This window comes from Salvia hispanica, chromosome 5 (assembly GCF_029641045.1).
Source record: "Salvia hispanica isolate PSC_SH4W2 chromosome 5, Shi_PSC_v1, whole genome shotgun sequence".
NCBI lineage: Eukaryota > Viridiplantae > Streptophyta > Magnoliopsida > Lamiales > Lamiaceae > Salvia > Salvia hispanica.
Genome location: NC_142696.1, coordinates 42,482,678 through 42,506,709, shown reverse-complemented (window position 1 = coordinate 42,506,709; position 24,032 = coordinate 42,482,678). Strand labels below are relative to the sequence as shown.

Genomic DNA, 24,032 nt, shown 5'->3' with positions numbered 1-24,032 from the left:
AGTTTTTATTTAAATGTTTTCCTTGGAAATTTGGCATAGTTGATACGAATCAATTACTCAAAGTTTCTCCGTAACACGCTCGTTGTTTCATGGAGTATTTTAAATATTGGTACTACTTCATTTTTAATATTGAGAATCATTTCAAATACAGTCAGGCAATCACATGCTAGTGCTAAAAAATTAGACTTTCGTTGTTAATTTATTACTATAACTAGTAGTGGCGAAATCACAATACTAATATTAATAAATTTTGGAAATCTAAAAACGTAACTTCTCTATCACTTCCTTTCCTTGTGTGCCATATATTATGCATTAGTATAGTGTAGGTAGTATTTTTTCAAACTCATTAAGTTAGCAAAAGAGAGATGGCATATGCAGCTGTGATTTCTCTGAAGCAAACGATACATCGCCTTCTTAACTCTTCTCACACTCCCATTCCCTCCTCAAGTCGAGAATTCCTTGAATTTGCATCCACAGTGATCACATCCTTGCAAGAATTTCTCAACGAATTCTACCACGACAACAGCAATAGATGGAACGCTTTGGATGCCGAAATCAGAGAAGCCGTACAAAAAGCAGAAGATGCCATCGATTCAAATCAGTTTCTCGAATCGAGGCGAGAGATACATTCCTTGATCGGAACCACGAACAAAATAAAGACGGATTTCACTCTGTCATCACTCGACGTTGACGAAGATGATGATGCAGCCGTTTCACCAACCAACGATGTCGGTTTTGAAATGGTAGGATTATCAAATGAATTAGCCGAAATGAAAGAAGACCTGCTCAAACCAATGAGGCCCTATGGTTTTGGGGTTTACTCCTACGTCGGAAAGATAGGCTCTCTCAGAAGCATGATCGCAAAAACACTTTTCGACACATTTTCGTCGCAAAAGAAGAGCCCTTTGACTGTGGCGCGTGGGTGACCGTAGGCAGAAACTACCAAATCACAGAAATTCTCACAAATATCATCGCCCAGGTAGATGATCAAGCCCGAATTGGTCATCATGATATGGAGAAATTGGGGAAGGATCTGTATGCGAGGTTGAAGGGTCGGAGATACATGGTTGTATTGGATGATGTAGACGACGTAGAGGCTTGGGATGAACTGAAGAAGTCATTTCCAGAGCAAGACAATGGGAGCCTAATCGTGCTGACCACAGGGCTCATCGAAGTAGCCCAATTTGCAAAAAAGTTTTAGTATTAAAGAAAGGTCGATTCTGAGGGATGACTACATTTGGGATTACCTTCGAATGTTGATGTTTGGGTGGCAGAAGGAAATCGATCCAGAAATGGAGAAAGCTGGGAAGAAGATTGTTGAGAATTGTGGAGGAAGTCGAATTGCGGTGGCTAGAGTTTTCCTCTTCCTCAACAAAGCTGACAAGACTCCAGAGATTTGGAACAAGCTAGCGGCAGATGAACAACACTCCATATTCGACGTCCATGATGAGGTCTTCGAGGTACTTTCATGCATACACCATCTCATCTCTCATATTTTCATTTTACATATGTTGTCTCACATTTTTTCAATTTATGGTGACTAATTCCTTCCATGGTTATGATAATGCGAGTGGTGTTCTATGATTGATGATTCAACATTTAGATCTGTTACATTTAGATCAAACTTTTTATATACTGTACTATATAAACTTCTCGTTGATTATTCTAAAAGAAGACTTGGATTGATCGATTTCACAAGTCACTGAAAACAATATTGCTTCTTTAGCTAGCTACAGAATGATGCCTGATGCTCTTTCTATACATACCTTAGTTGGGTTAAAAAGCACACCAGAGTCCTTAATTTTAAGTTGTAGCCAAAGAGTAATGAGTCTTGTACATTGTTCTTTTTTCCTGCCAGGTTTGTAAAATAAAAGAAGAATCATCTGCGCATACAGACAACGAAAAGCATACGGTGTCATCTTTCTTTAACTTTCCTACTTTGGTTAAAATCGACAAGGAGTATCTTTTTCCCCAAACATATTTTCCAATATCAAATATCATGGTCATCTGTGGAATGGCAGGTATTGGAAAAACTACTATTCTCAAGAATCTTTATGAAGATTACTCAGTATCGAATTACTATGACCACCGGGTATGGGTAGCTCTTGGCCCCAAATATAATCCAGAACAAATCTTGATAGATATCCTAGCTCAAATATATCCCAACATCGATAGAGAACATGTCAAATATGATGCAAATTTAGCTGCAGATTTGTGTAAGGAGATGGAATTATCATACAAGAGATGCTTCATTGTGTTAGATGATATGTGGAAGCCAGAGCCCTTGTACCACTTAAAAACTTTATTTCCAAACATTAGAGCTAAAATCTTTGTGACCACCGGGCAACCTGTGCTAGGTACATCATTTGGGCCAGATGATAAGTTTTACATAGTGCGCTTACTAAATAAACAAGAAAGTTGGGATCTCCTTCGTCACAAGGTGTTTGTTGGTGAGTCATGTTCTCCTCAACTAAAGGAAGTTGGCAAGAAATTTCTAACAAATGTGAAGGCCTTCCTCTCTTGATCCTCAAAGTTGCCAATCTCTTGTCAAAAGCTGAGAAAACACTAGAGTATTGGAATGGTAGCGGAGGAAAGAAATTCAGTTTTCAAGGATGCATATGATCATATGCATAAGGTGTTAGTTCCCAGCTATCTAGAGCCTTGGTTTTCGAACTAGGGTTTTGAATTCCGTTGCGAGGATTTTGTCTGGTAAATCGAGATGTCTGCTCTGAACGTGAAGGTTGACAAATTACCGGGAGAAATAGTTTTGGTTTATGGCAGATCAAGATGCGATCTCTGCTGAAGCAGCAAGGTTTGTGGGAGCCGCTCAAAACAAAGAAGACTACGGAGGATGATAAGGAGTGGACAACCTTAGACGAAAAGGCTCACTCGACCATCATATTGAGCCTGTCTGACGATGTTATCATCGAAGTTGCGGATCAGGAGACGGCTGCTGTTCTTTGAATGAAGTTGGAGAGTCTATGACGAAGTCTCTAACCAACAAGTTGATCTTGAAGCAACGTTTGTTTCGGTTACGCATGCAGGAAGGTACGTCCCTTCGGGATCGTCTGAAAAATTTGAATAAAATTTTGCTAGATTTGCGTAATGTTGAAGTTAAAGTAGAAGACGAGGATGCTGCTTTAATTTTGCTTGTGTCTCTGTTTGAATCTTACGAAAATTTTGTTGAGTCTTTTATGACTGGCAAGGAAACTCTTTCGTTCGAGGATGTTCGATCTGCTCTCCACATCAGAGAGGATCGTCAACATGCAACGAGTTCAGCCACAAAAGATCTGCCATCAGGATTATCTGTTACGGGTAAAGGACAGAAGAAATTCGGACAGAAGAAGCAGAACTCAAAAGGTTCAAAAGGGGGGTAATTACATCATACATACAAAATGTTTCACCGATGTTTCAATTTAGTACAAAAAGTTTTCAGTTAACATTTTGCATACAAAAAGTTTAAAAAGAGTTCTAACTTAATACAATTCGTCAAATATGTCTTAACACCGTTAAATCTCTTCTTTTATCCTATTCACTGCCAAATCATAGCATCCATAATCTCCAATCCATATTCCATAATCGGTATCTCATTGCTGCTGCAAAACGAGCTCAGAAACCATAATTAACTCAAAATAAAACTATTCAATTAATAACAAAATCTTCAGGTGATTATCATTGTTCTCTATTCAAAGAAGGTGCATTCGGTAAAAAGATCTGCCAACGTAGTCCAAGAACACAACACCACAAATATCACAAACCATTAAATAATTAGCTACACAACTAAAACTTCTCCGCCAATTCATCACCATTTGCTCTAAAAGCTCAACAGTCGACAAGATAAATTAATTACGACACAAAAGTTTGTAGTATGCAAAGATAAACTTGGAAGTTTCTCAATCCACAGCTCGAGATAACACTAATTTTAGTAGTACTTCACAAAATGAAGCACAAGTGACGAGCAGGGATTACATAAATCCCAAGTTAGTGTCCACATGAGGAATAGTTTCAGGGAAACGCGCTACTACAGTCTACAGGGAGAGCGTACTGGATCATCGTCCTCTACCGGGCTTCTGTCCTCTCTACTAAGGCTGGTGGCCATTTCCTCATAAGGACTCTCCTCCTAGTTGCAGGACTATTGGACTACGGTTAATCTCCTTTGGGCTATCACTATTGTAGGGCATAATTTGGGAGTGAATAATAGGATGAAAAGAGCAGAGAAGCAACGGTGTTACACACATTTGACGGATTGTATTAATTTAGAGCACTTCTTAAACCTTTTGTATGAAATATGCTAACTTAGAACCTTTTGTATTAAATTGAAACATGGGTGAAACATTTTGTATATTCCATGTAATTACCCCTTCAAAAGGTCCTAAAGGCCCTAAGCCAGATGACATCAGCAGATATTGTAAAGAACCAGGACATTGGAAGGCTGATTGTCTAAGGATAAAGAAGAAATTGGGCAAGAAGGAAGATGCTAACGGTTCTGCGACTGTGGCAGAAGCTGATGACATAAATTCGGAAAAAGAATTGGCCTTGGTTGCGGATGAACAACCACACTGTAATGATGTGTGGATTTTGGATTCTGGAGCATCATATAATCTCTGTCCTCACAGGGAGTATTTCAACACTTATGAGCAGATAGATGGAGGCAATGTTACCATGGCCAACAGTGCTGTCTGCAAGGTGGTTGGCATCGGCTCAATCAGGATTAGGACTCATGATGGGGTCTTCTGCACCTTGAACGATTTTAGCATGTTCCACAGATGACGAAGAATCTGATATCCCTGAATACATTTGATAGTAAGGGGTTCAGTTTCAAAGGTGAAGGTGAAGTAATGCGTATTTTGAAAGGTTCGAAGGTGGTTCTGACAGCTTTGAAACGAGGTACCTTGTATGTTCTGAGAGGTTCCATCGTGGAAAATTCTGCTGATATTGCATCTTCCGAGGTTGCAACCAAGGATATGACCAAGCTGTGGCATATGAGGCTCAGTTATATGGGAGAACGTGGCATGAGAATCATGTCGAATCGTGATTTTCTTTCGGGCCATAAGGTGCAGAAACTTGATTTCTGCGAACACTGTGTGTTGGGGAAGCTTCTTCGCAGCAAGTTTCCAAAGAAGGGTGTTCATCGAACGAAGGGGACACTTGACTACGATCATATGGATTGTTGGGGTCCCTCACGTGTTGAGTCTATTGGAGGACACAAGTATTTTGTGTCGATGATTGATGACTACTCAAGAATGACTTGGGTGTTTATGATGAAACATAAAGGTTAGGCATTCGAGAAGTTCAAAGAGTGGAAGACTCTAATTGAAAACCAGACTGAGAAGAAGATCAAGCGATTGAGAACAGAAAACGGTCTGGAATTTTGTTCGTGTGAGTTCGATGAGTTCTGTAGGAGTGAAGGGATCGTTCGCCATCACACCGTTAGATATACACCACAGCAAAATGGTGTGGCAGAACGCATGAATCAGACGTTGTTGGAGAGAGCAAGATGCATGCTCTTCTAAGCCGGTTTGACTGCAAGACATCGTACGAGGTATGGTTTGATTCATCTGCAGATTACTCTATGTTGAGAGTTTTTGGGAGTACTTTTTACTATCATGTGAGTGAAGGTAAATTGGAGCCAAGAGCTAAGAATGGAGTATTTGTTGGTTATAGAGATGGAGTTAAGGGGTACATAATTTGATCATCTTCAGAGGGTAGAATTATTCTCAGTCGGAATATGGTGTTTGATGAAAATTCTATGCTTAACACTACTGTGAAGTCTATTGCTACATAGGATTTGGATGGTGTTGATGAACAGGTGGAGCTGCAAGTCACTCACAATGTGAGTGAATCACAACTCCAAGGTGGAGAAGATCAACACACTACTGCTGAAGCCGCTGATACTTCTAGTTCGGATGTTCATCCACAAGCTCGTCAGAGAAGCATCGCTATTGACAGAGCCAAGAGGACAGATGTGAAGCCTCCGTTGAGGTATGGTTTTGAGGATATGATGGCATATGCATTGCAGGTTGCCAATGAGGTCGAAGATGAGCCTTCGGCAGATGAACCACCTAACTACAAGGAAGCTGTTTCTTGTCAGGATTGTCAGCGTCAGCAAACATTAGTTTGATATTGTCCGCTTTGGGTCAAGCCCGCACGGATTTGTTTTTGGGTCACTCCCAAAAGGTCTCAAACTAATTGGGGTTGGACAGGAATTATATACACCTTCCAACATCCCTCAAATATCCGATGTGGGATAGGTTTGTACTAACAAACCTCCCCCTCAAACCGAGACCACATCGAAACACATAATGGGCTCCGACTCAGACGGATCGCCGGCCCCTCTCAAACATGGGTCTCGCAAATCGGACTAGAACCGACGCCAACCTGGCTCTGATACCACTTGTCAGGATTGTCAGCGTCGACAAACATTAGTTTGATATTGTCCGCTTTGGGCCAAGCCCGCACGGATTTATTTTTGGGTCACTCCCAAAAGGCCTCAAACTAATTGGGGTTGGAAAAGAATTATATACACCTTCCAACTTTCCTCAAATATCTGATGTAGGATAGGTTTGTACTAACAACAAGTTTCATTTTAAGGTCATTATCTCTGTTCCTCGTGGTTATGTTGTTGGGCTTTTAGCCTTTAGAGCATCTCCAATGGCGGACGTCGTGGACGTCCGACCGGACGTCCGCCGTAGTGAAGACGAAGGGCGGACACGCCCGTCCCATATGCCCGTCGGATGGGCTCGGACGTCCGACCCATGGGCGGGCGGACGTCCGAGTTTTAATATTTAAAAAAAAAACTCTATAAATAGGGCTCGTTGAACATCATTTCGTGTCGATATTTTAATTCCGTAAATTTTAATTCCGTAAATTGAATAATTGCGGGAAGTCCTAGTGGGAAGTCCTAGTGATGTGGCAGCAAAATGGGAAGTCCTAGTGATGACGTGGCATGAAGTTTTTGTGGGAAGTCCTAGTGGAAGTCCTAGTGGGAGGTGTTGGGGTTTGGTGCCCCTTGCACAGCGGAAGACTTGTACAAAACAAATAAATCAGATACGGATCTATTTGACCGATTATGCGATTAATCAATTCACATGTTAAACAGATAATTGCATGCTAGAACGCAAATAATTCATGCTCATAGAAAATAAATCCTAAACATGATTTCTACGGTTTAGAGTTACCGATTTGATTCTCCAAAGAATCGACGATTGCTCGCGTCTTCTCCACGTAATGATCTTCAATACTAGACCACGGATCTTCTCTCTGGTTCCCGAACTGTAACTCGATATCAGGGTGGGCTGATCTTATCAAAATACTAGGACTCGAATAAAGAAGACAGAAGAAATCCTTTTGGGAATAGGAGTAGAATTCGAAATTCTCCTCAGCTGGAGATTTTCAAAAATTTCAAAAATTACAAGAAATAAAATTGTGATTGTTCTGTCTCCTTTATTCTCCTATTTATATTAAGTTCCTTATGGGGCCCAGACATGGATCTATGGAAGGTTTTCGATATGGGCTCCCCCAATTAGCTTTTTACTAATTAAATTGAACCCAAATACAAGCTTATATTGGAATATTACGAGCAACCACTACAGAAGTAATATTGAACTCTCCCCATCCAAATCCGAAATTACAAGTAATCCGGGTTTTCGTTGTTTATTATTTATTTCCCGCGCTTAAGATATGAATGGCCATTAATTAATTAATGTCTGCTATGGACTTAATTAATTAACATCTTATTAATTCCAAGAGTGGACTTAGCAAGAAATATTTATTTATTATTCATAGAGTAATAAAACTCCAACTGACCAGTTTTCCGAATAATAAAACCTTGTTCGAGCTCCTCTTGTGGACATTATCAAACGAGACTCACCTCGCGCACGATTCAACATAATAGCAATCCTAGCACCGCTAGATATTAATCACCACTACCCAATATATCAGGATTATTGGATTGCGAAAAACCCGCACCATTTGATAAGTCAAAGTAGTGCATAATCAATACCGTATGCTCAATGCTAACATATGTAGATTAAGAAATAGTATTTTATCAAGACCTAGTCTTTCAGAGATAGCATAAAGACACGTCTTGCTGTTAGATCCGTTCAGTGCTATACCACACCAATGTCATCTTATTTCAGTAAGGCTTAGAAATATGCGGACTGACATTGCAACCTTTCATGATAGGTAGCCAAAGCCTATCTAGGTTGTGAAATTCTTCTTTTTCTTTTGCAAAGCATTGCATAGATCTGACCGTGTTACCTTAAAGTGGACGACGCCCACAACCGGTCTACTAGGCAAAAGACTTAGACTTTGTTTACTTCTTATGCATTTAAATGTTTGTAAAACATCTTATAAATGCACAAGCAAACACAATGTAATAATAATAGTGATTCTATTCGTGCGAGGCTGTTCGAATAATACTGAATCGGGTTAAAAGTGGATTGTAGAGTTTTACGTATACAAGCAAGATTCTATTTGCGCCAAACTTGCTCGAAACATGCTTTTCAGTATACCAAACCTAACAATCTCCCACTTATACTCAAAACATGCTTTCGAGTATACCCACTGCCAAAAACTCTCCCACTCATACACAAAGCAGGTATTGATGCTAGATATATCGAACTACCATTCATTTCATAAGGTGAAAGAAGAATCTGCTTGGTTGTTCTCTGATTATATCTTTTTCACCATAATGTCTTTGCTGCGTACTTGATCTTTAATTAATTTCATCCCCATATGTGATTGCTTAGCTTAATAAACTCGTGTGTCCCTTGAGTTAGCCTTTACTAGAGTAATAAAAAAAATAATACTCGTAGGCGTACTCAAACTTACGATTAAAGCTATTATTCCTAAGGTAAACACATATTCAGAGGATGACTTACTCGATCACTGATTAGTCATAAAACTAAGACAGTGTAACCCCAAGGACATTACATGAATGACTGGTAAACTAGAATATAGTTACTAGTCTTTCTCATGCACTAGGGTATATTCATTACCTCAATCAAAATCTTTTGCCATGGTTAATATATATATACTTGCTATGCATAAGCACAACTAATATCAAACTTAGTACACATTATAGCATACATGAGACAACTATCTCTGAAACTAGTCTTATAATTCTTGATCTCACTAAGCGTCAAACGAAACTTGACTAGAGACAAGACAATTCCATCTTGAGAGGTATAAACCTTTTCATGGAATTTCTAATGCTTAAATATTCCAAGCAATGTGTAGATATAGGATTCCTAAGAGAATCTCAAAATTCTTTCTAGCATCTTAAAAGGACTTAGATGCTAAGAATGTAATTAGTTTCTCTTAGATCATTTATCTTAAACTGGGTCGACAACCAGTTTCCTACGCCAGATGCCAATCTTAGTTGTTTGCAACTTTTGTAGATTTCATCATCGTACAGTACCAATAATACCATACGTAATGCACTTTCAACTTCCTTGTGCTTACAACACTGTTAAGGACACAAGTCAAATTCCAAATATTTGACAATTTTGATAAAACACATATACTCTGATTTAGATGCTTGCCTAAGACCACGAAGGTCTATATAAGCTTCCAATCATGCGTTTCTTGCCCTTAATCACATATCCCTTTAGAATGTTCTAGTAGATGATTTCCTTAAGACTTCTATTAATAGAAGGCTGTCTTGACAATCATAATACATACATTCTAATTTATGTAAGTTCTAATAGACATTATGATCGAATAAATCCTGGCACAACGATAGCGAGAAGATAATTCTTTTTGGGCATAACCCATTGTCATTGTCTAGCCATTTGAGATCCATATTTACACTTGCAAAGATACTTGCTCCCACTGACTGACACAGCCTGTAGGTAGTATTGCAAGTCTTGTAAAACATGTTGTCTATCTTAGATTGTAATATGGAATCTATCACATTCTCAAAGATGATTATCCAAATTAACCAATACTACATTGTAGTTAAAGGGATTATGTTCAAGTTAATCTAAGACTGAGTCTTACGACACTCTTAGACCCATGAACTTGTTGTGTTCCTAAGAACGCTCCCACTACGACCTGGTTCTCACAATCATAGGTCATGAAGTTGATTTTATTAGTGCAAAAGTTTCCAATGGTATAATTCTTTGGTAATGGAAAATCCGATATCTCTCTCTTTATCTTGAGAGTTATCATGTTGTTAGGCTTGTAGTTCCTCTCTTGATCTTCATACAGGAATTCTATCTTTGAAGATTACAGAACTAATAACCTTACATCATTTGGGACAAACCTTAAAACATGCCTCAGTGCTCAACTCCAATTTCTTGGACACTTTTCCAACACGTGTTGGAACAACATTACACCTTGAGATGTGCTAGACTAGAGACGCTCTAGTCCACAACTCGTGTTTTGTAGAAGGTTTTCTTTAATGTTTATCCCACCAATGATAAGATTTTAATGAGTACAACTCATCGCACAATCAAACTTGTCTTGGAAATATTTCGATTCCTTCTTACATAACTATCCCATTCATTAGATGAATGCTTGTATTCGTTAACAGAGATTAGACTCCCACTACTTTGCTCGTCTTCTTATGGTGTAAACCATTAAGACTCGCTAGTCTTTCTATGTTGCACTTCTATAAGTGTTCTGAATCAAACGATTCTAACTCATAGTGCATCAAACAGATATTCTCAACTTTCAAGCTATTTAACAAACAAATTGTTAAAATCTTGATAATCTAGATCAGTTCGAACAATTTCTAAGTATTTTCTTGGCCTTAAGGCTAAGAGCCATAAATACTTTATCATTCAATGATTAAGAAGTTGATGTGTTGTTGAATACTCAACCTTGTCGCACTTATATTATTTTAATACTATGATGCCTTAAGCATCAACCATAAAACAATAGTTGAGCATTAATAGCTCCCACTGCAACAAAAACCTAACTGGATCAAGATCTCTTACTTAGAAGTTGCATTGTCATGTAAGTCATTGTCCTTCCATAAAATAGGCCAATCCAACTCACAAAGCATCTTTTCTCGCTTTAAACAAACTTTGATGACAATTCAGGCTCTCCCATTTCCATATCTAGTCTTTTGTTCAAATGAACTAGGACTTAAGAAAAATGCAGCCTTTATGAATTTGTCATCTATCATGTTACTTTCCTCTAACAGTAATGTAACGACTATTATTCTGAAGATTTTCAACTTTTCAGTTAAACCTTCTTGTAGTCATTTCTTATTACTTTAGGCGATGACTTGTGTCAGAAACTATTTGAGTGATCAAAAGATCCTCAAAACATTCTGTCACTCTAGGATATTCCAATCGAATCATCTTGACAGATTCTATTGATATCCATCTTTCATCGTCATTAACCAAGACTTGTCGAGCTACTTAAAGGAAAATAGCTTGACCTTATTCCTCAAAGAGCTTGTCAAGTACATGCATAATACATTCTCGAACATTCTTCGTGGAATTATGTCGAGGAAATGGAGGACATGAATCATTGAGTATAAACTCCAAGCTTTCAGCAATGAGAATCTTATCCATTTTCGTTTCCGGTCTACATAATTTAGGCATTCGGGTTTTCTTTCTTTAAGGATCGCAGACAAATATTAAATGACATAATGAAGATTTGGCAAATAAACTTATTATCACATACTCATGCTCAATACATAATCACAAATAACCACAAAACAATTATGTATCTTACAACAACAAAATTAATAAATTGTATCCTCCTCTGGAGGTTAATACGCATTAAAATTTTGACAATTTTACTGGTCACAACACCGACGCATCAATTGCTTCCTCCTCTGGAGGTTGATACGTCTAATGCTGCCTAAGCACGCCATCAGATTTAGCATTACAGAATTTTATTTCTACAACACACTCCCATAACAATGTTCATGTGCTGTCAACAAAACCAAGCTCTCTCATAAATTCTGATTGAACCCTGAAACTCGCAGTTCCTTAGGATTATTGTCCCCACTCTGCAGGTGGCAATAATATTGGGAACCACTTTCTAGTTCATTCTATTTATTATGTGAGAAGTCCGCCCTTATGAACTTGCTGTTTTCATAGGATTATCATCCCTACTCTGTAGGTGACGATAATATTAGAAAATCAGCTTCACAAAATTTGGCAGACCAACCGATGGAGACCGTATACAACGCACTTGTTGTAATCATCACTTAGATATTTTGTATGGTTTTTGCATAATTATCACATAAGCAGATAAAGCAGATAATCCACTTCAAATAGATAAACACCAAATAAACAGATAAATCCATTTAATGCATGACATTTAAACACACATAATAATTATCAACAATTATTTAATCTAGTCAAGGGAGAATCAATTAAATAATTAAGTTTTATCTTGGATAATAATTATCCAAATTTATTTAGGATTTATCAAGATAGAGTTAACTATCTAAATCCATTTAGGACTATTCAAGATTTTATTTCGATAAAATCAAATCCTACAATTCAAAATAACGTTGATCTAGGATTATCATTATTTAAATCGTACTAGGATATTACTAGATATAAACACTTCCATCATAATCCATAAGATAAAAATAAAATCCAATCAATAAAGATTTTTACAAATCTTAATTCTATTTAGAATAGACATCTAGAATATATCAAACATTACTTAGGATTTCTTAGATAAATAAATTTATCTAAATCCAATTAATTAAGGATTTCTTATATATCATCTTTATCCTAATCTATCTAGGATATAAATCCAAAAGATAAGGATAACTTGGATTAATACTTATTTTAATCCATCTAAGATTTGTCTCAATAAAATTAAATCTATTGAAATCCATGGGATAAAATAAATTAATATAAATATTTATCCTAATTCATCTAGGATTTATCTTGGAATAAATCCATGTAAATCCATAGAATAAGATAATATTATATTATAATTATTCAAATATATCCAAGATTTATCTAGGAACAAATCCATATAAATCTATAAGATAAAAATAAAATATTATATTATCACTATCCAAATCCATCTAAAATTTATCTATGAATAAATTCATATAAACTCATAAGATAAGAATAAAATAATATAGTCATTATCTAAATCTAACTAGGATTTGTCTAGGGATAAATCCACGTTAATCCATAGGATATAGATAAATATTAGATTGTCATTATCTAAATTTAACTAGGATTTTCGTCTAGGAATTAAATCTCTACAAATCCATAAAATAAGGATAAAATCTATAATTAATCCATGATTTAATATAAAATCAAATCACATATAATATATAAAATCCACCAAAGATATATTCCAATCTTATTTCTAAATTTAATCTTGATTTATTTTCGAAATTGAATTCAAGGATTTGAAAATCCTAATAACTTTTGGAAAGAATCTTGACCAAACCTTTCATGGCTAGGCTTGACTCCCTTTGCTATCCGAAGCCGCTCGTCTCCGGCAGCCTCTCGGAATTTCGCTGACACAGCAAGCCAGACAGCACTGCTGCGTCGCTGTCGTGACGTTGTCAACGTGCTGCTGTATCTCCGGCGCTGCAGCTGCGTCGTCATCGCTGCTGCGATGTCGACTTCGCAGCTGCCCTGCTGCTGCGTTGCTGTCCGTATGCTCATGAGGGCTCCCAGCTAGCTTCGACACCGGCTGCTCACGAAGGGCGCTGTCTTCTGAGCCCGGGAGCTGCCCCGAAGGGCTCCCACTCGGACCGCCATCGCTGCCGCCTGTCGGCATCGTTTCTGCGGCTGCTGCTGTTCCAATTTTCCTCCATGCATCAAGCTGCTGTTACTATCCGTCGGGATCAGCTGCTCTTCTTGCGCAGATAAATCGATTCACGAACAGCCGATTTGATTCTCCAACCAAACGAATTGATTTTACGCAAATCAAATCTTAAAGTAAACGCAATGACTAATTCACTTAAAGAATCAATTCTCCATGCATAAACTTTAATTCTCCATGACATGGTTGAGATTAATTATAAAGTTGGGAGTTAAGAATTGATTGGAGAAATAATTCTCCCAATTCGTTGAATTTGACTATTCTAGCTTTTCGAACTATGCATATTATAAACCATATAACAAGCAACGAAAAACACATGAGTTCATGCTATTCACATAACATAAAATTAATCCACATAATCAGAGCAAAAAAATTGGCTCTGATACCAATTGTTGGGGTTTGGTGCTCCTTCCACAGCGGAAGACTTGTACAAAACAAATAAATCAGATACGGATCTATTTGACCGATTATGCGATTAATCAATTCATATGTTAAACAGATAATTGCATGCTAGAACGCAAATAATTCATGCTCATAGAAAATAAATCCTAAACATGATTTCTACGGTTTAGAGTTACCGATTTGATTCTCCAAAGAATCGACGATTGCTCGCGCCTTCTCCACGTAATGATCTTCAATACTAGACCACGGATCTTCTCTCTGGTTCCCGAACTGTATCTCGATATCAGGGTGGGCTGATCTTATCAAAATATTAGAACTCGAATAAAGAAGACAGAAGAAATCCTTTTGGGAATAGGAGTAGAATTCGAAATTCTCCTCAGCTGGAGATTTTCAAAAATTTCGAAAATTACAAGAAATAAAATTGTGATTGTTCTGTCTCCTTTATTCTCCTATTTATATTAAGTTCCTTATGGGCCCAGACAGAGATCTATGGAAGGTTTTGGATATGGGCTCCTCCAATTAGCTTTTTACTAATTAAATTGAACCCACAATTTAATACTAGCTTATATTGGAATATTACGAGCAACCACTACAAAAGTAATATTGAACTCTCCCCATCCAAATCCGAAATTACAAGTAATCCGGGTTTCCGTTGTTTATTATTTATTTCCCGCTCTTAAGATATAAATGACCATTAATTAATTAATGTCTGCTATGTACTTAATTAATTAACATCTTATTAATTCCAAGAGTGGACTTAGCAAGAAATATTTATTTATTATTCATAGAGTAATAAAACTCCAACTGGCCAGTTTTCCGAATAATAAAACCGTGTTCGAGCTCCTCTTGAGGACATTATCAAACGAGACTCACCTCGCACACGATTCAACATAATAGCATTCCTAGCACCGCTAGATATTAATCACCACTACCCAATATATCAGGATTATTGGGTTGCGAAAAACCCGCACCATTTGATAAGTCAAAGTAGTGCATAATCAATACCGTATGCTCAATGCTAACATATGTAGATTAAGAAATAGTATTTTATCAAGACCTAGTCTTTCAGTAGATAGCATAAAGACACGTCTTGCTGTTAGATCCGTTCAGTGCTATACCACACCAATGTCATCTTATTTCAGTAAGGCTTAGAAATATGCGGACTGATATTGCAACCTTTCACGATAGGTAGCCAAAGCCTATCTAGGTTGTGAAATTCTTCTTTTTCTTTTGCAAAGCATTGCATAGATCTGACCGTGTTACCTTAAAGTGGACGGACGCCCACAACCAGTCTACTAAGCAAAAGACTTAGACTTTGTTTACTTCTTATGCATTTAAATGTTTGTAAAACATCTTATAAATGCACAAGCAAACACAATGTAATAATAATAGTGATTCTATTCGTGCGAGGCTGCTCGAATAATACTGAATCGGGTTAAAAGTGGATTGTAGAGTTTTACGTATACAAGCAAGATTCTATTCGCGCGAAACTTGCTCGAAACATGCTTTTCAGTATACCAAACCTAACAGGAGGGACGCCACCGGAGATGCTCTTAGTACTTTATGATAAACATTATATAATCGAAAGTGGAAAGACATAAAAAGGCTTCAACTCGAATATAAATCCTTGGATTCTTGTAGACTCACTTGAAACAGTGATCGTATCTGCATAGTGCGATGAGAGCCGATGATCCTTGCTTCCCTTTTCTCAGCCGTGTGATCCATCCGCGCATACGTGATCACCGTTCCTGGAGTTTCAACAGCGCCCCCCCCCCCTCACTTCAACTTCGGCTGTTGAAAGTATATCATGCAGGGGCTAAATATGTTTAACGGCTATTTAAATTGTGAGCAAATCACTATTTAAATTTTTGTTGACAAAACCTAATGAAAACATAGTACAGTTTGTTTGTTTATTGAGTAGTACAGTAACTTTTTTTTTTCTTGCTTTTTCTATGGTGTTTTGCAGTGTTGCCTTTTCTTATTTTAATTAGGCATAGACAAGCAGTGCCATATTACCCAATGAAGCACTATAATGAGAAGAAAACTGTTGAGTCCAATATATTTTTTTTTTTGAATAAAAATGGAATTAAAAATGCGTAAATAAAGTACAAGCAAACTCGGGTATACCCGAGGGGGAAACATGCCAACTAGCCGAAGCTAGAGGGCCGATGGGGGGGGAAGTGACTATGGGGGCAAACCCCAAGATAGAGAGTATAACATACATCAAAATATGCCTAACAAGTACACGATTCAACGAAGATCAGCCACAAACAGTGCTGCATCAGCTCCATCAAAGTAATTCAATATCAACTATCCATCTCTTAAACCGTGTGTCTTCGTGGTCCCCCAAAAATATGATGTTTGTTTCTTCGCTCACTCCCACCCCATTTACCTCCAAGTGGAGAGAGGTAGGGCCTCGTTAAAACCTCTTAGGGATAAAACCCAATGGGAAAAACTCCCCAAGAGGAAAAAGAGTACCCATGGGGTAAAGAGTAAGCCCTAGACTCCGAGATGCTCTTGAACGAGCTCGTGCGGGAACAAAGAGTACAACGTAGAGTACGTAATCCTCTTCACCTCAAAAATGACGTGCTTTGGTTCAAAAGGTGCCCGGTCAAAGATAAGTGCGTTCCGAGCTCTCCACATAAGGCTGAGCATAGTGATAAGTGCCAAGCTCCTCACCTTTCGGATAACTGCCACGCCACTTCGCTCCTTGAGTATCCACTTAATAGCGCTCGGTATGGTAGTAATAATTCTCCTCAAACCCAGCCATGTCTTGATTTCCCTCCAAACCTCCCTCGTTTTGTCACACTTAAAGAATAGATGTTCCACGGACTCCGTGTATGACAAACCAAGTGGGCATCGCTGGTCAATGTTCTTGAGTCCAATATTAATATTAAGCATTGTAGTAAATGTTTTATTTATGGAGTATTTATAATTTTCTCTCTGAATAGTAGAAAGGAACTCCCTAGAATTTTTGTTATCTTATTCTTAGAGCGAATAAAATATTTACGCCTTTTTTTTTTATTTATGGATATTTTTATTCTAAGCATGTATTCACGTCGTTCATGTACTTAATCTATCCATTCTATAACATTTAAGATAAAATATTATGTTTAGTAACTTGTCATTTGTCATCATAATGCATGGGAAAGATTTACTATTACATAAATTAAATTGTGAAATGAAGTTTCTTTCAACAAAATCATCACAATTAGGTAGATGATTGTTTCTTATGATAGATGAAAATCTTATAATTCTACTCACCATAATGTTCTTTAACAATTCGGAATAGTTTAATAAGAATAAATTGTTGACAATGTTCATTTTATTTAAGTTTTAAAAAAATAAAATAAAACAACTTGGTTAAAAATTTGTATTTAAATAAGTTTATAATAACATAATCATGATAAATATGATTATAAAAATTTATAACTATAATACTTGTACTACATTTGTAAAATATTTTGAATTTAAGTAAAAAATATAATTTGGTCTGCATATATATTTGTTATATTTAATAATAATGATATATCAAATCTATATTTCTTTGTGTTGATAATGTAGTTTTTAATGTGCATGCTATTACCAAGTTGACTAAAACATATGCAAATTAATATACTAATAAATAGTATATGAATTATCAAATAGATTATGCATAGCAAGGGTGAGATATTAGTGTATAATATAAGAAGGGATACATGCATTAAAAATTACTAATATAGTTTGAATGGATAGATAAAATAATCCAAGTCAAATTATACATACGTATGGATTGATGGCTTGAGTTTGAATTTGCTTAACCATATCTTACTTTTATATAACGCAATTTTGACATTTCCAAGCAGAGTACTACGTCACAGATGAAAATTTGGAGATTCCGAAGAGAAACTTTTTAATTAAATGTTTTTCTTTGAATTTAGTTAGTTTACGAATCAATCTTCCAAAGTTGACATGAAGGCCACAGTTCTCCGTAACACGCTCGTTAATTTCATAATTTCAAAGACAATTAGGCAACCATACGCTAGTTAGTGCAATAAAATAAACTCCATATTGCCACATCTATACGTCAGAGCCACACTAACGTTGCTAGTTTATTACTACTACTACTACAAAAGATAAATCTTTTACATTTTCTTTATTTTCTTCTAATTTTATTTAATTACCTCTACTTCATTTATTACCTTTCTAAGTTAATAACAATGAAACGAAATACTCACTTCATCTCTCATCTCCACCGAGCCACTCTTTTTGAGCATATGATTTAAGAAAATGTTGTTTAGTAGTCGGTAACTAAAGAGGGAATGAAGTATAGTAAAGAAAAAAAAGTAAAGAAAGAAAAGTGGATGAAAGAATCAAGTAAGAAAGATAAAAAGTTTTAACTGCTAAAAAAAAAAATGCATTAATATAGCTTGATGTGTGATGGCTTTTGGCAATCATCTTGATTTCCATTATACGCGCTTGTGCGCAATATAGAACTCCAGTATAGTACTACTACTACTATTTCATATACAGAAATTTTTCAAAGTCAGTTAGCTGTTAGCTACAGAGAGATGGCATATGCAGCTGTGATTTCTCTGAAGCAAACAATACATCGCCTTCTTAACTCTTCTCACACTCCCATTCCCTCCTCAAGTCGAGACTTCCTTGAATTTGCATCCACAGAGATCACTTCCTTGCAACAATTTCTCAAAGAATTCTACCAAAGCAACAGCAAGAGATGGAACGCTCTGGATGTCAAAATCACAGAAGCCGTACAAAAAGCTGAAGATGCCCTCGAATCCAATCAATTTCTCGAATCGGAGCGAGAGATACATTCCTTGATCGAAACCACGACGAAGATAAAGAAGGATTTCACTCAAAATCACTCGCCACTCGACGAAGAAGAAGAAGAAGAAGATGATGATGATGCAGCCGTTTCAACATATAACGATCTCGGCTATGAAATGATAGGATTATCCAATGAGTTAGCGGAAATGAAAGAAGACCTGCTCAAACCACTGAGGCCCTACGATTTCGGGGTTTACTCCCACGTCGGAAAGAGAGGCTCTCTCAGAAGCATCACCGCAAAAGCCCTTTTCGACGATATATTCGTCGCAAAAGAAGAGCCCTTCGACTGTGGTGCGTGGGTGACCGTAGGCAGAAACTACCAATTCACTGAAATTCTCACAAATATCATCGCCCAAGTAGATGATCAAGCGCGATTTGATCATCATGATATGGATAAATTGAGGAAGGATCTATATGCGAAGCTGAAAGGTCGAAGATACATGATTGTGTTGGATGATGTTGACGACGTTGAGGTTTGGGATGAGTTGAAAAACTCATTTCCAGAGCAACACAATGGCAGCCTAATCGTGCTGACCACGGGGCTCATCGAAGTTGCCCAATATGCAAATAGTTTTTATATTCACGAAATGCCGATGCTATTCGGTGACTTCTTTTGGGATTTTCTTCGAGTGTTGATTATTAGGTACGGGAAGGGGATCGATCCAGAAATGGAGAAAGCTGGGAAGAAGATTGCTGAGAATTGTAGAGGAAGTCGAATTGCGCTTGCTAGAATTATCCTCTTCCTCTACAAAGTCGACATGACTCCAGATCAGGAAAGCTGGAACAAGCTAGCTGCGGATGAACAACACTCCATATTCGTCATCCATGATGAAGTCTCCGAGGTACCATCGCCAACCTATTTTCGCTCTCTGTTTCACTACTTTTAAGTAAATACATATACAACTGGATTGATCGATTTCAATATTAATTTGAACATCTTTCTCTGTATATACCTTAATGCTGTTTTATGTACAAAAACATGGGTTTAAAATAACACCAGAATCCTTTATTTGAAGATGTAGCCAAAGAGTAATGAGACTTGCATTTTATCTTTTTTTCCTGCCAGGTTTGTAAACTCAGACAAGACATATATGAGCTTACTGACGAAAAGAAGTTTACGATCACAGCTCCACTTGAGATTTCTGCTGCTCTTAAACTAATCAAGGAGTATCTTTTTCCCCGAAAATACTTTCCAAAATCAAAAATCTTGTTGATCTGTGGAATGGCAGGTATTGGAAAGACTACTCTTGTTAAGAATCTTTTTGAAGATTCCTCAGTTTCGCATCACTATGACCACCGGGTGTGGGTGGCTCTCGGCCCAAGATATAAGCCAGAGGAAATCTTGATCGATATTCTAGCTCAGATATATCCCCACATCGAGAGAGAACGTGTCAAAAATGATGCAAAATTAGCTGCAGATTTGTGTATGGAAATGGAATTATCATGTAAGAGATGCTTCATTGTGTTAGATGATATGTGGAAGCCAGAGCCCTTATACCACTTAAAAACTTTATTTCCAAACATTAGAGCTTATATCATTGTGACAACCCGGCAACCTGTTCTAGGTCCATCATTTGGGCCAGATGACAGGTATTATACAGTGCGCTTACTCAATAAACAAGAAAGCTGGGATCTGCTTTGTCACAAGGTGTTTGCTGGTGTGTCATGTCCTCCTCAACTAGAGGAAGTTGGCAAGAAAATTTCTAACAAATGTGAAGGTCTTCCTCTCTTAATCCTCACAGTTGCCAATCTCTTGTCAAAAGAAGAGAAAACACTAGAGTATTGGAGCATGGTAGCAGAGGAAAGAAATTCAGTGTTCAGGGATGCATATGATCATATGCATAAGGTGTTAGTTCCCAGCTATCAGTACTTACCACAACATCTGAAAGCGTGTTTTCTCTACATGGGCGTTTTCTCACTGAATGATGAGGTTCCAGTGTCAAAGCTCATTGATTTGTGGGTTGCAGATGGGTTTCTTGAGCCAGATGTTTCTCAGACTGTAGAAGATTATGCTCTTAAATCATTGAAGGAGATTGTTAATCGAAGTCTAGTTATGGTCCAACGGAGGGACTCTGATCCCAAATCCAGTAAGACATGTAGACTTCATTCTGGGCTTTGGTATATGTGTAGCCGTGAAGCTGAGAAGAGCATGTTTTTCAATGCTTATACTGTACACGGATTAAAGGAGGAGCAAAGGAGAGTGTGCATTCGTAATAACAGTTTGTTAGGCATCAAACATGAGCATAACTCAATGTTATACACGCGTTCTCTCTTATGCACTGGCCCATACCATCATTATCCAGTACCAATACCTTTTGGGTCGAGGCTGCTGAGGATATTAGATGCTGTGTCAATCCGTTTGTATGAGTTCCCAATCGAAGCAGTGGAACTCATACATCTAAGGTACCTTGCCCTCACTTGTGATGGGAGGCTTCCTGCTTCTATATCCAAACTCCGCAACCTGGAGAAGTTGCTTGTGAAAAGGCATTTGAGCACCAAATCTGTTGATGATTCTTCAATTCTGCCCATGGAAATCTGGGGTATGAAGGAACTGAGGTATCTTCGAGTTGAAGGATGCAACCTACCTAGCCCTAGTAGTGATGAGGTTTTAGCTAACCTCTCAGCTCTATTAGATGTGAACATTGATAGTTGCACTGAGGAGGTTCTTAGAGGTGTTCCAAATATAAAGAGGTTAGGAGTCCGGATCCAGCTCGAGCCGGGAGATGATGGCAAGTCCTTCCATCACTTGAATAACATATCCAGTCTAGGCAAACTGGAATCACTTACTTGTGTGGTTGTGAATCCTGACTTAAGTCAGGATACTGTCACTCCACCTGCTCCTCATTCCATGTTTCCAGAGTCTCTTAAGAAGTTGAGTTTGAGTGGGCTAGGATATCCATGGATTTACATGGACATAATTGGCAGACTACCCAATCTTGAAGTGCTCAAATTACGATGCTATGCCTTTCAAGGACCAGTATGGGAAACAGATTATGCCAGTTTCGGCCAGCTTAAGCTTCTCTCACTCGAAGATACTGATCTAGTGCTGTGGCGAACAAGAAACCCAAGCTTCTTCTCTCTTAACTATCTTAGAATTAAACATTGCTATAACCTAGAAGAGTTCCCTGCTTACTTGACTTGCAGTGTTCGAATGCTTCAAGTAGCTGACTGTAGCCTTTCAGCTGTGGCATGGGCAGAAAAAATGAAGGAAAATGATTTGGAGAATAGAATAGAAACGCTCACAATTGATGTCCATTCTTCATGGGATGATTAGAATCTCGACTCATGACTGTGTGCTTACAAAGGTTAGTCTCTTCACTTCAATATTCTATTTTGAGTAGTATCATAGACAGTTCTTATTATAGGAGTATGTGATTTTTTTGATAATGATACGTATATACTATTTCTTAAGTTTTCCTACACATGCCCCTACTTGATTTATTATATTCTTTTGAAGATGTTGATCTACATTTTTTTGCAAGAAATTCACTTTCCCCAGATTCCTAAAGCTCTTATTACTATCCTATGTTAAATTGATTGAAGTAGATGAGTGTAACTCTTTTGTTATGAATTTGGCAGAGGAAAGTAAAACAGGAACATGGCTGGCAGCTTACAAGAAACAAGGCATTTCAGAACTAAGAATTGATTTATTGTTAGCTTAAACACAGAAAAACCAACTGTGTTTTTTTTAGTTGTACAATTTATAGAAAACTGCAGTATCAGTCCTGTGATTATAGGGTGGTTGCAATATTGACAAGTTTCTTCTAACTTCTAAGGTCATTATCTCTGTTTCTCTTGGTTATGTTGTTTGTCTTATGTATTTTGGGCGTTAGTCTTTAGTACTTTTTGATAAACATTATAAAATCGAAAAGTGGAAAGACATATAAAGGCTTCAACTCGAATCTAAATCCTTGGATTCACGTAAGACTCACTTGAAACAGTGATCACATATACATAGTGCGATGAGGGCCGATGATCCTTGCTTCCCTTTTCTCAACTGTGTGATCCATCCGCGCATATGTGATCACTGTTCCTGGAGTTTCAACAGCCCCCCTTGCACACTTCTACTCTGGCTGTTGAAAGAATATTATGAAGTGCTAAACATGTTTAACGGCTCTTTAAATTGTGAGCAAATCACGAGTTAAATTGTTGATGAGTGTTGACAAAACCTAATGAAAACATAGTACAGTTTGTGTGTTTTTTCTTGCTTTTTTCTTTGGTGTTTTGCAGTTTTACCTTTTCTTATTTTAATGAGGCATCTATATATCTATATATATATATATAAAAGCGGAATACCAGCCAATCCATTTTTCCGCCCACTTTCATGAAATGTTGATAAGCATATTATAAAATTGTATTAGCATATAATATACAATATTAATATATGATTGATTTGATATAGATAATAAATGAATGTCAATTAGTCAAATCGGGTTCTTTTGACCATTGGGTAAAAATGAGATCAAGTGGTCTCTCTCTCGACCAATGAGATTATGTCATTTGTTACAATCTCATAGGTCAATAAATATTTTATTTATTATTCAAATATCTTTTATATATTAAATGAAATATATAAAAACATTATACCAAAATTCGTATTTTTTCATCCTCTACAAATTGAGATCACATTTGCTATGGTTCTATTAAAAAAAAAATCTCTATTTCTCTATACATGTAATCTTTCTTCAATTTTATTATTTCATTGGCATATAATATACTATATTAACATATGATGGATATGAATATATATGACATAAAGAATTGTCAAATCAGTCAAATCGCACTTATATATATGTAATTAAAACAATAAAAACTAAAAACTCTCTTGACCGATGCATAAAATGAGACTAAGTGGTTGAGGAATATATGTTATTTATGCCATTTGTTACAATCTCATAGGTCAATAAATATTTTATTTATTATTCAAATATCTTTTATATATTTAATGAAATATATAAAAAAATTATTCCAAAATTCATATTTTTTCATCCTCTACAAATTGAGATCACATTTGCTATAGTTCTATTCACAAA

The 24,032-nt window shown here is 37.0% G+C and overlaps 1 protein-coding gene and 1 pseudogene across 1 annotated transcript; both read left to right on the top strand.

Annotated features, from left to right (window-relative positions):
• The first annotated feature begins 291 nt into the window (after nucleotides 1–291).
• Nucleotides 292–3,125, top strand: LOC148926878 (uncharacterized; annotated as a pseudogene).
• Nucleotides 3,126–18,640: 15,515 nt separating this feature from the next.
• Nucleotides 18,641–22,755, top strand: LOC125186365 (putative late blight resistance protein homolog R1A-3). Its single transcript, XM_089058516.1, has 3 exons — nucleotides 18,641–19,841; nucleotides 20,066–22,304; nucleotides 22,579–22,755. Exons 1-2 carry the CDS (start codon nucleotides 18,723–18,725, stop codon nucleotides 22,271–22,273), a joined length of 3,327 nt encoding a protein of 1,108 aa, XP_088914642.1. The 5' UTR covers nucleotides 18,641–18,722; the 3' UTR covers nucleotides 22,274–22,304; nucleotides 22,579–22,755.
• The last annotated feature ends 1,277 nt before the right edge of the window (nucleotides 22,756–24,032 follow it).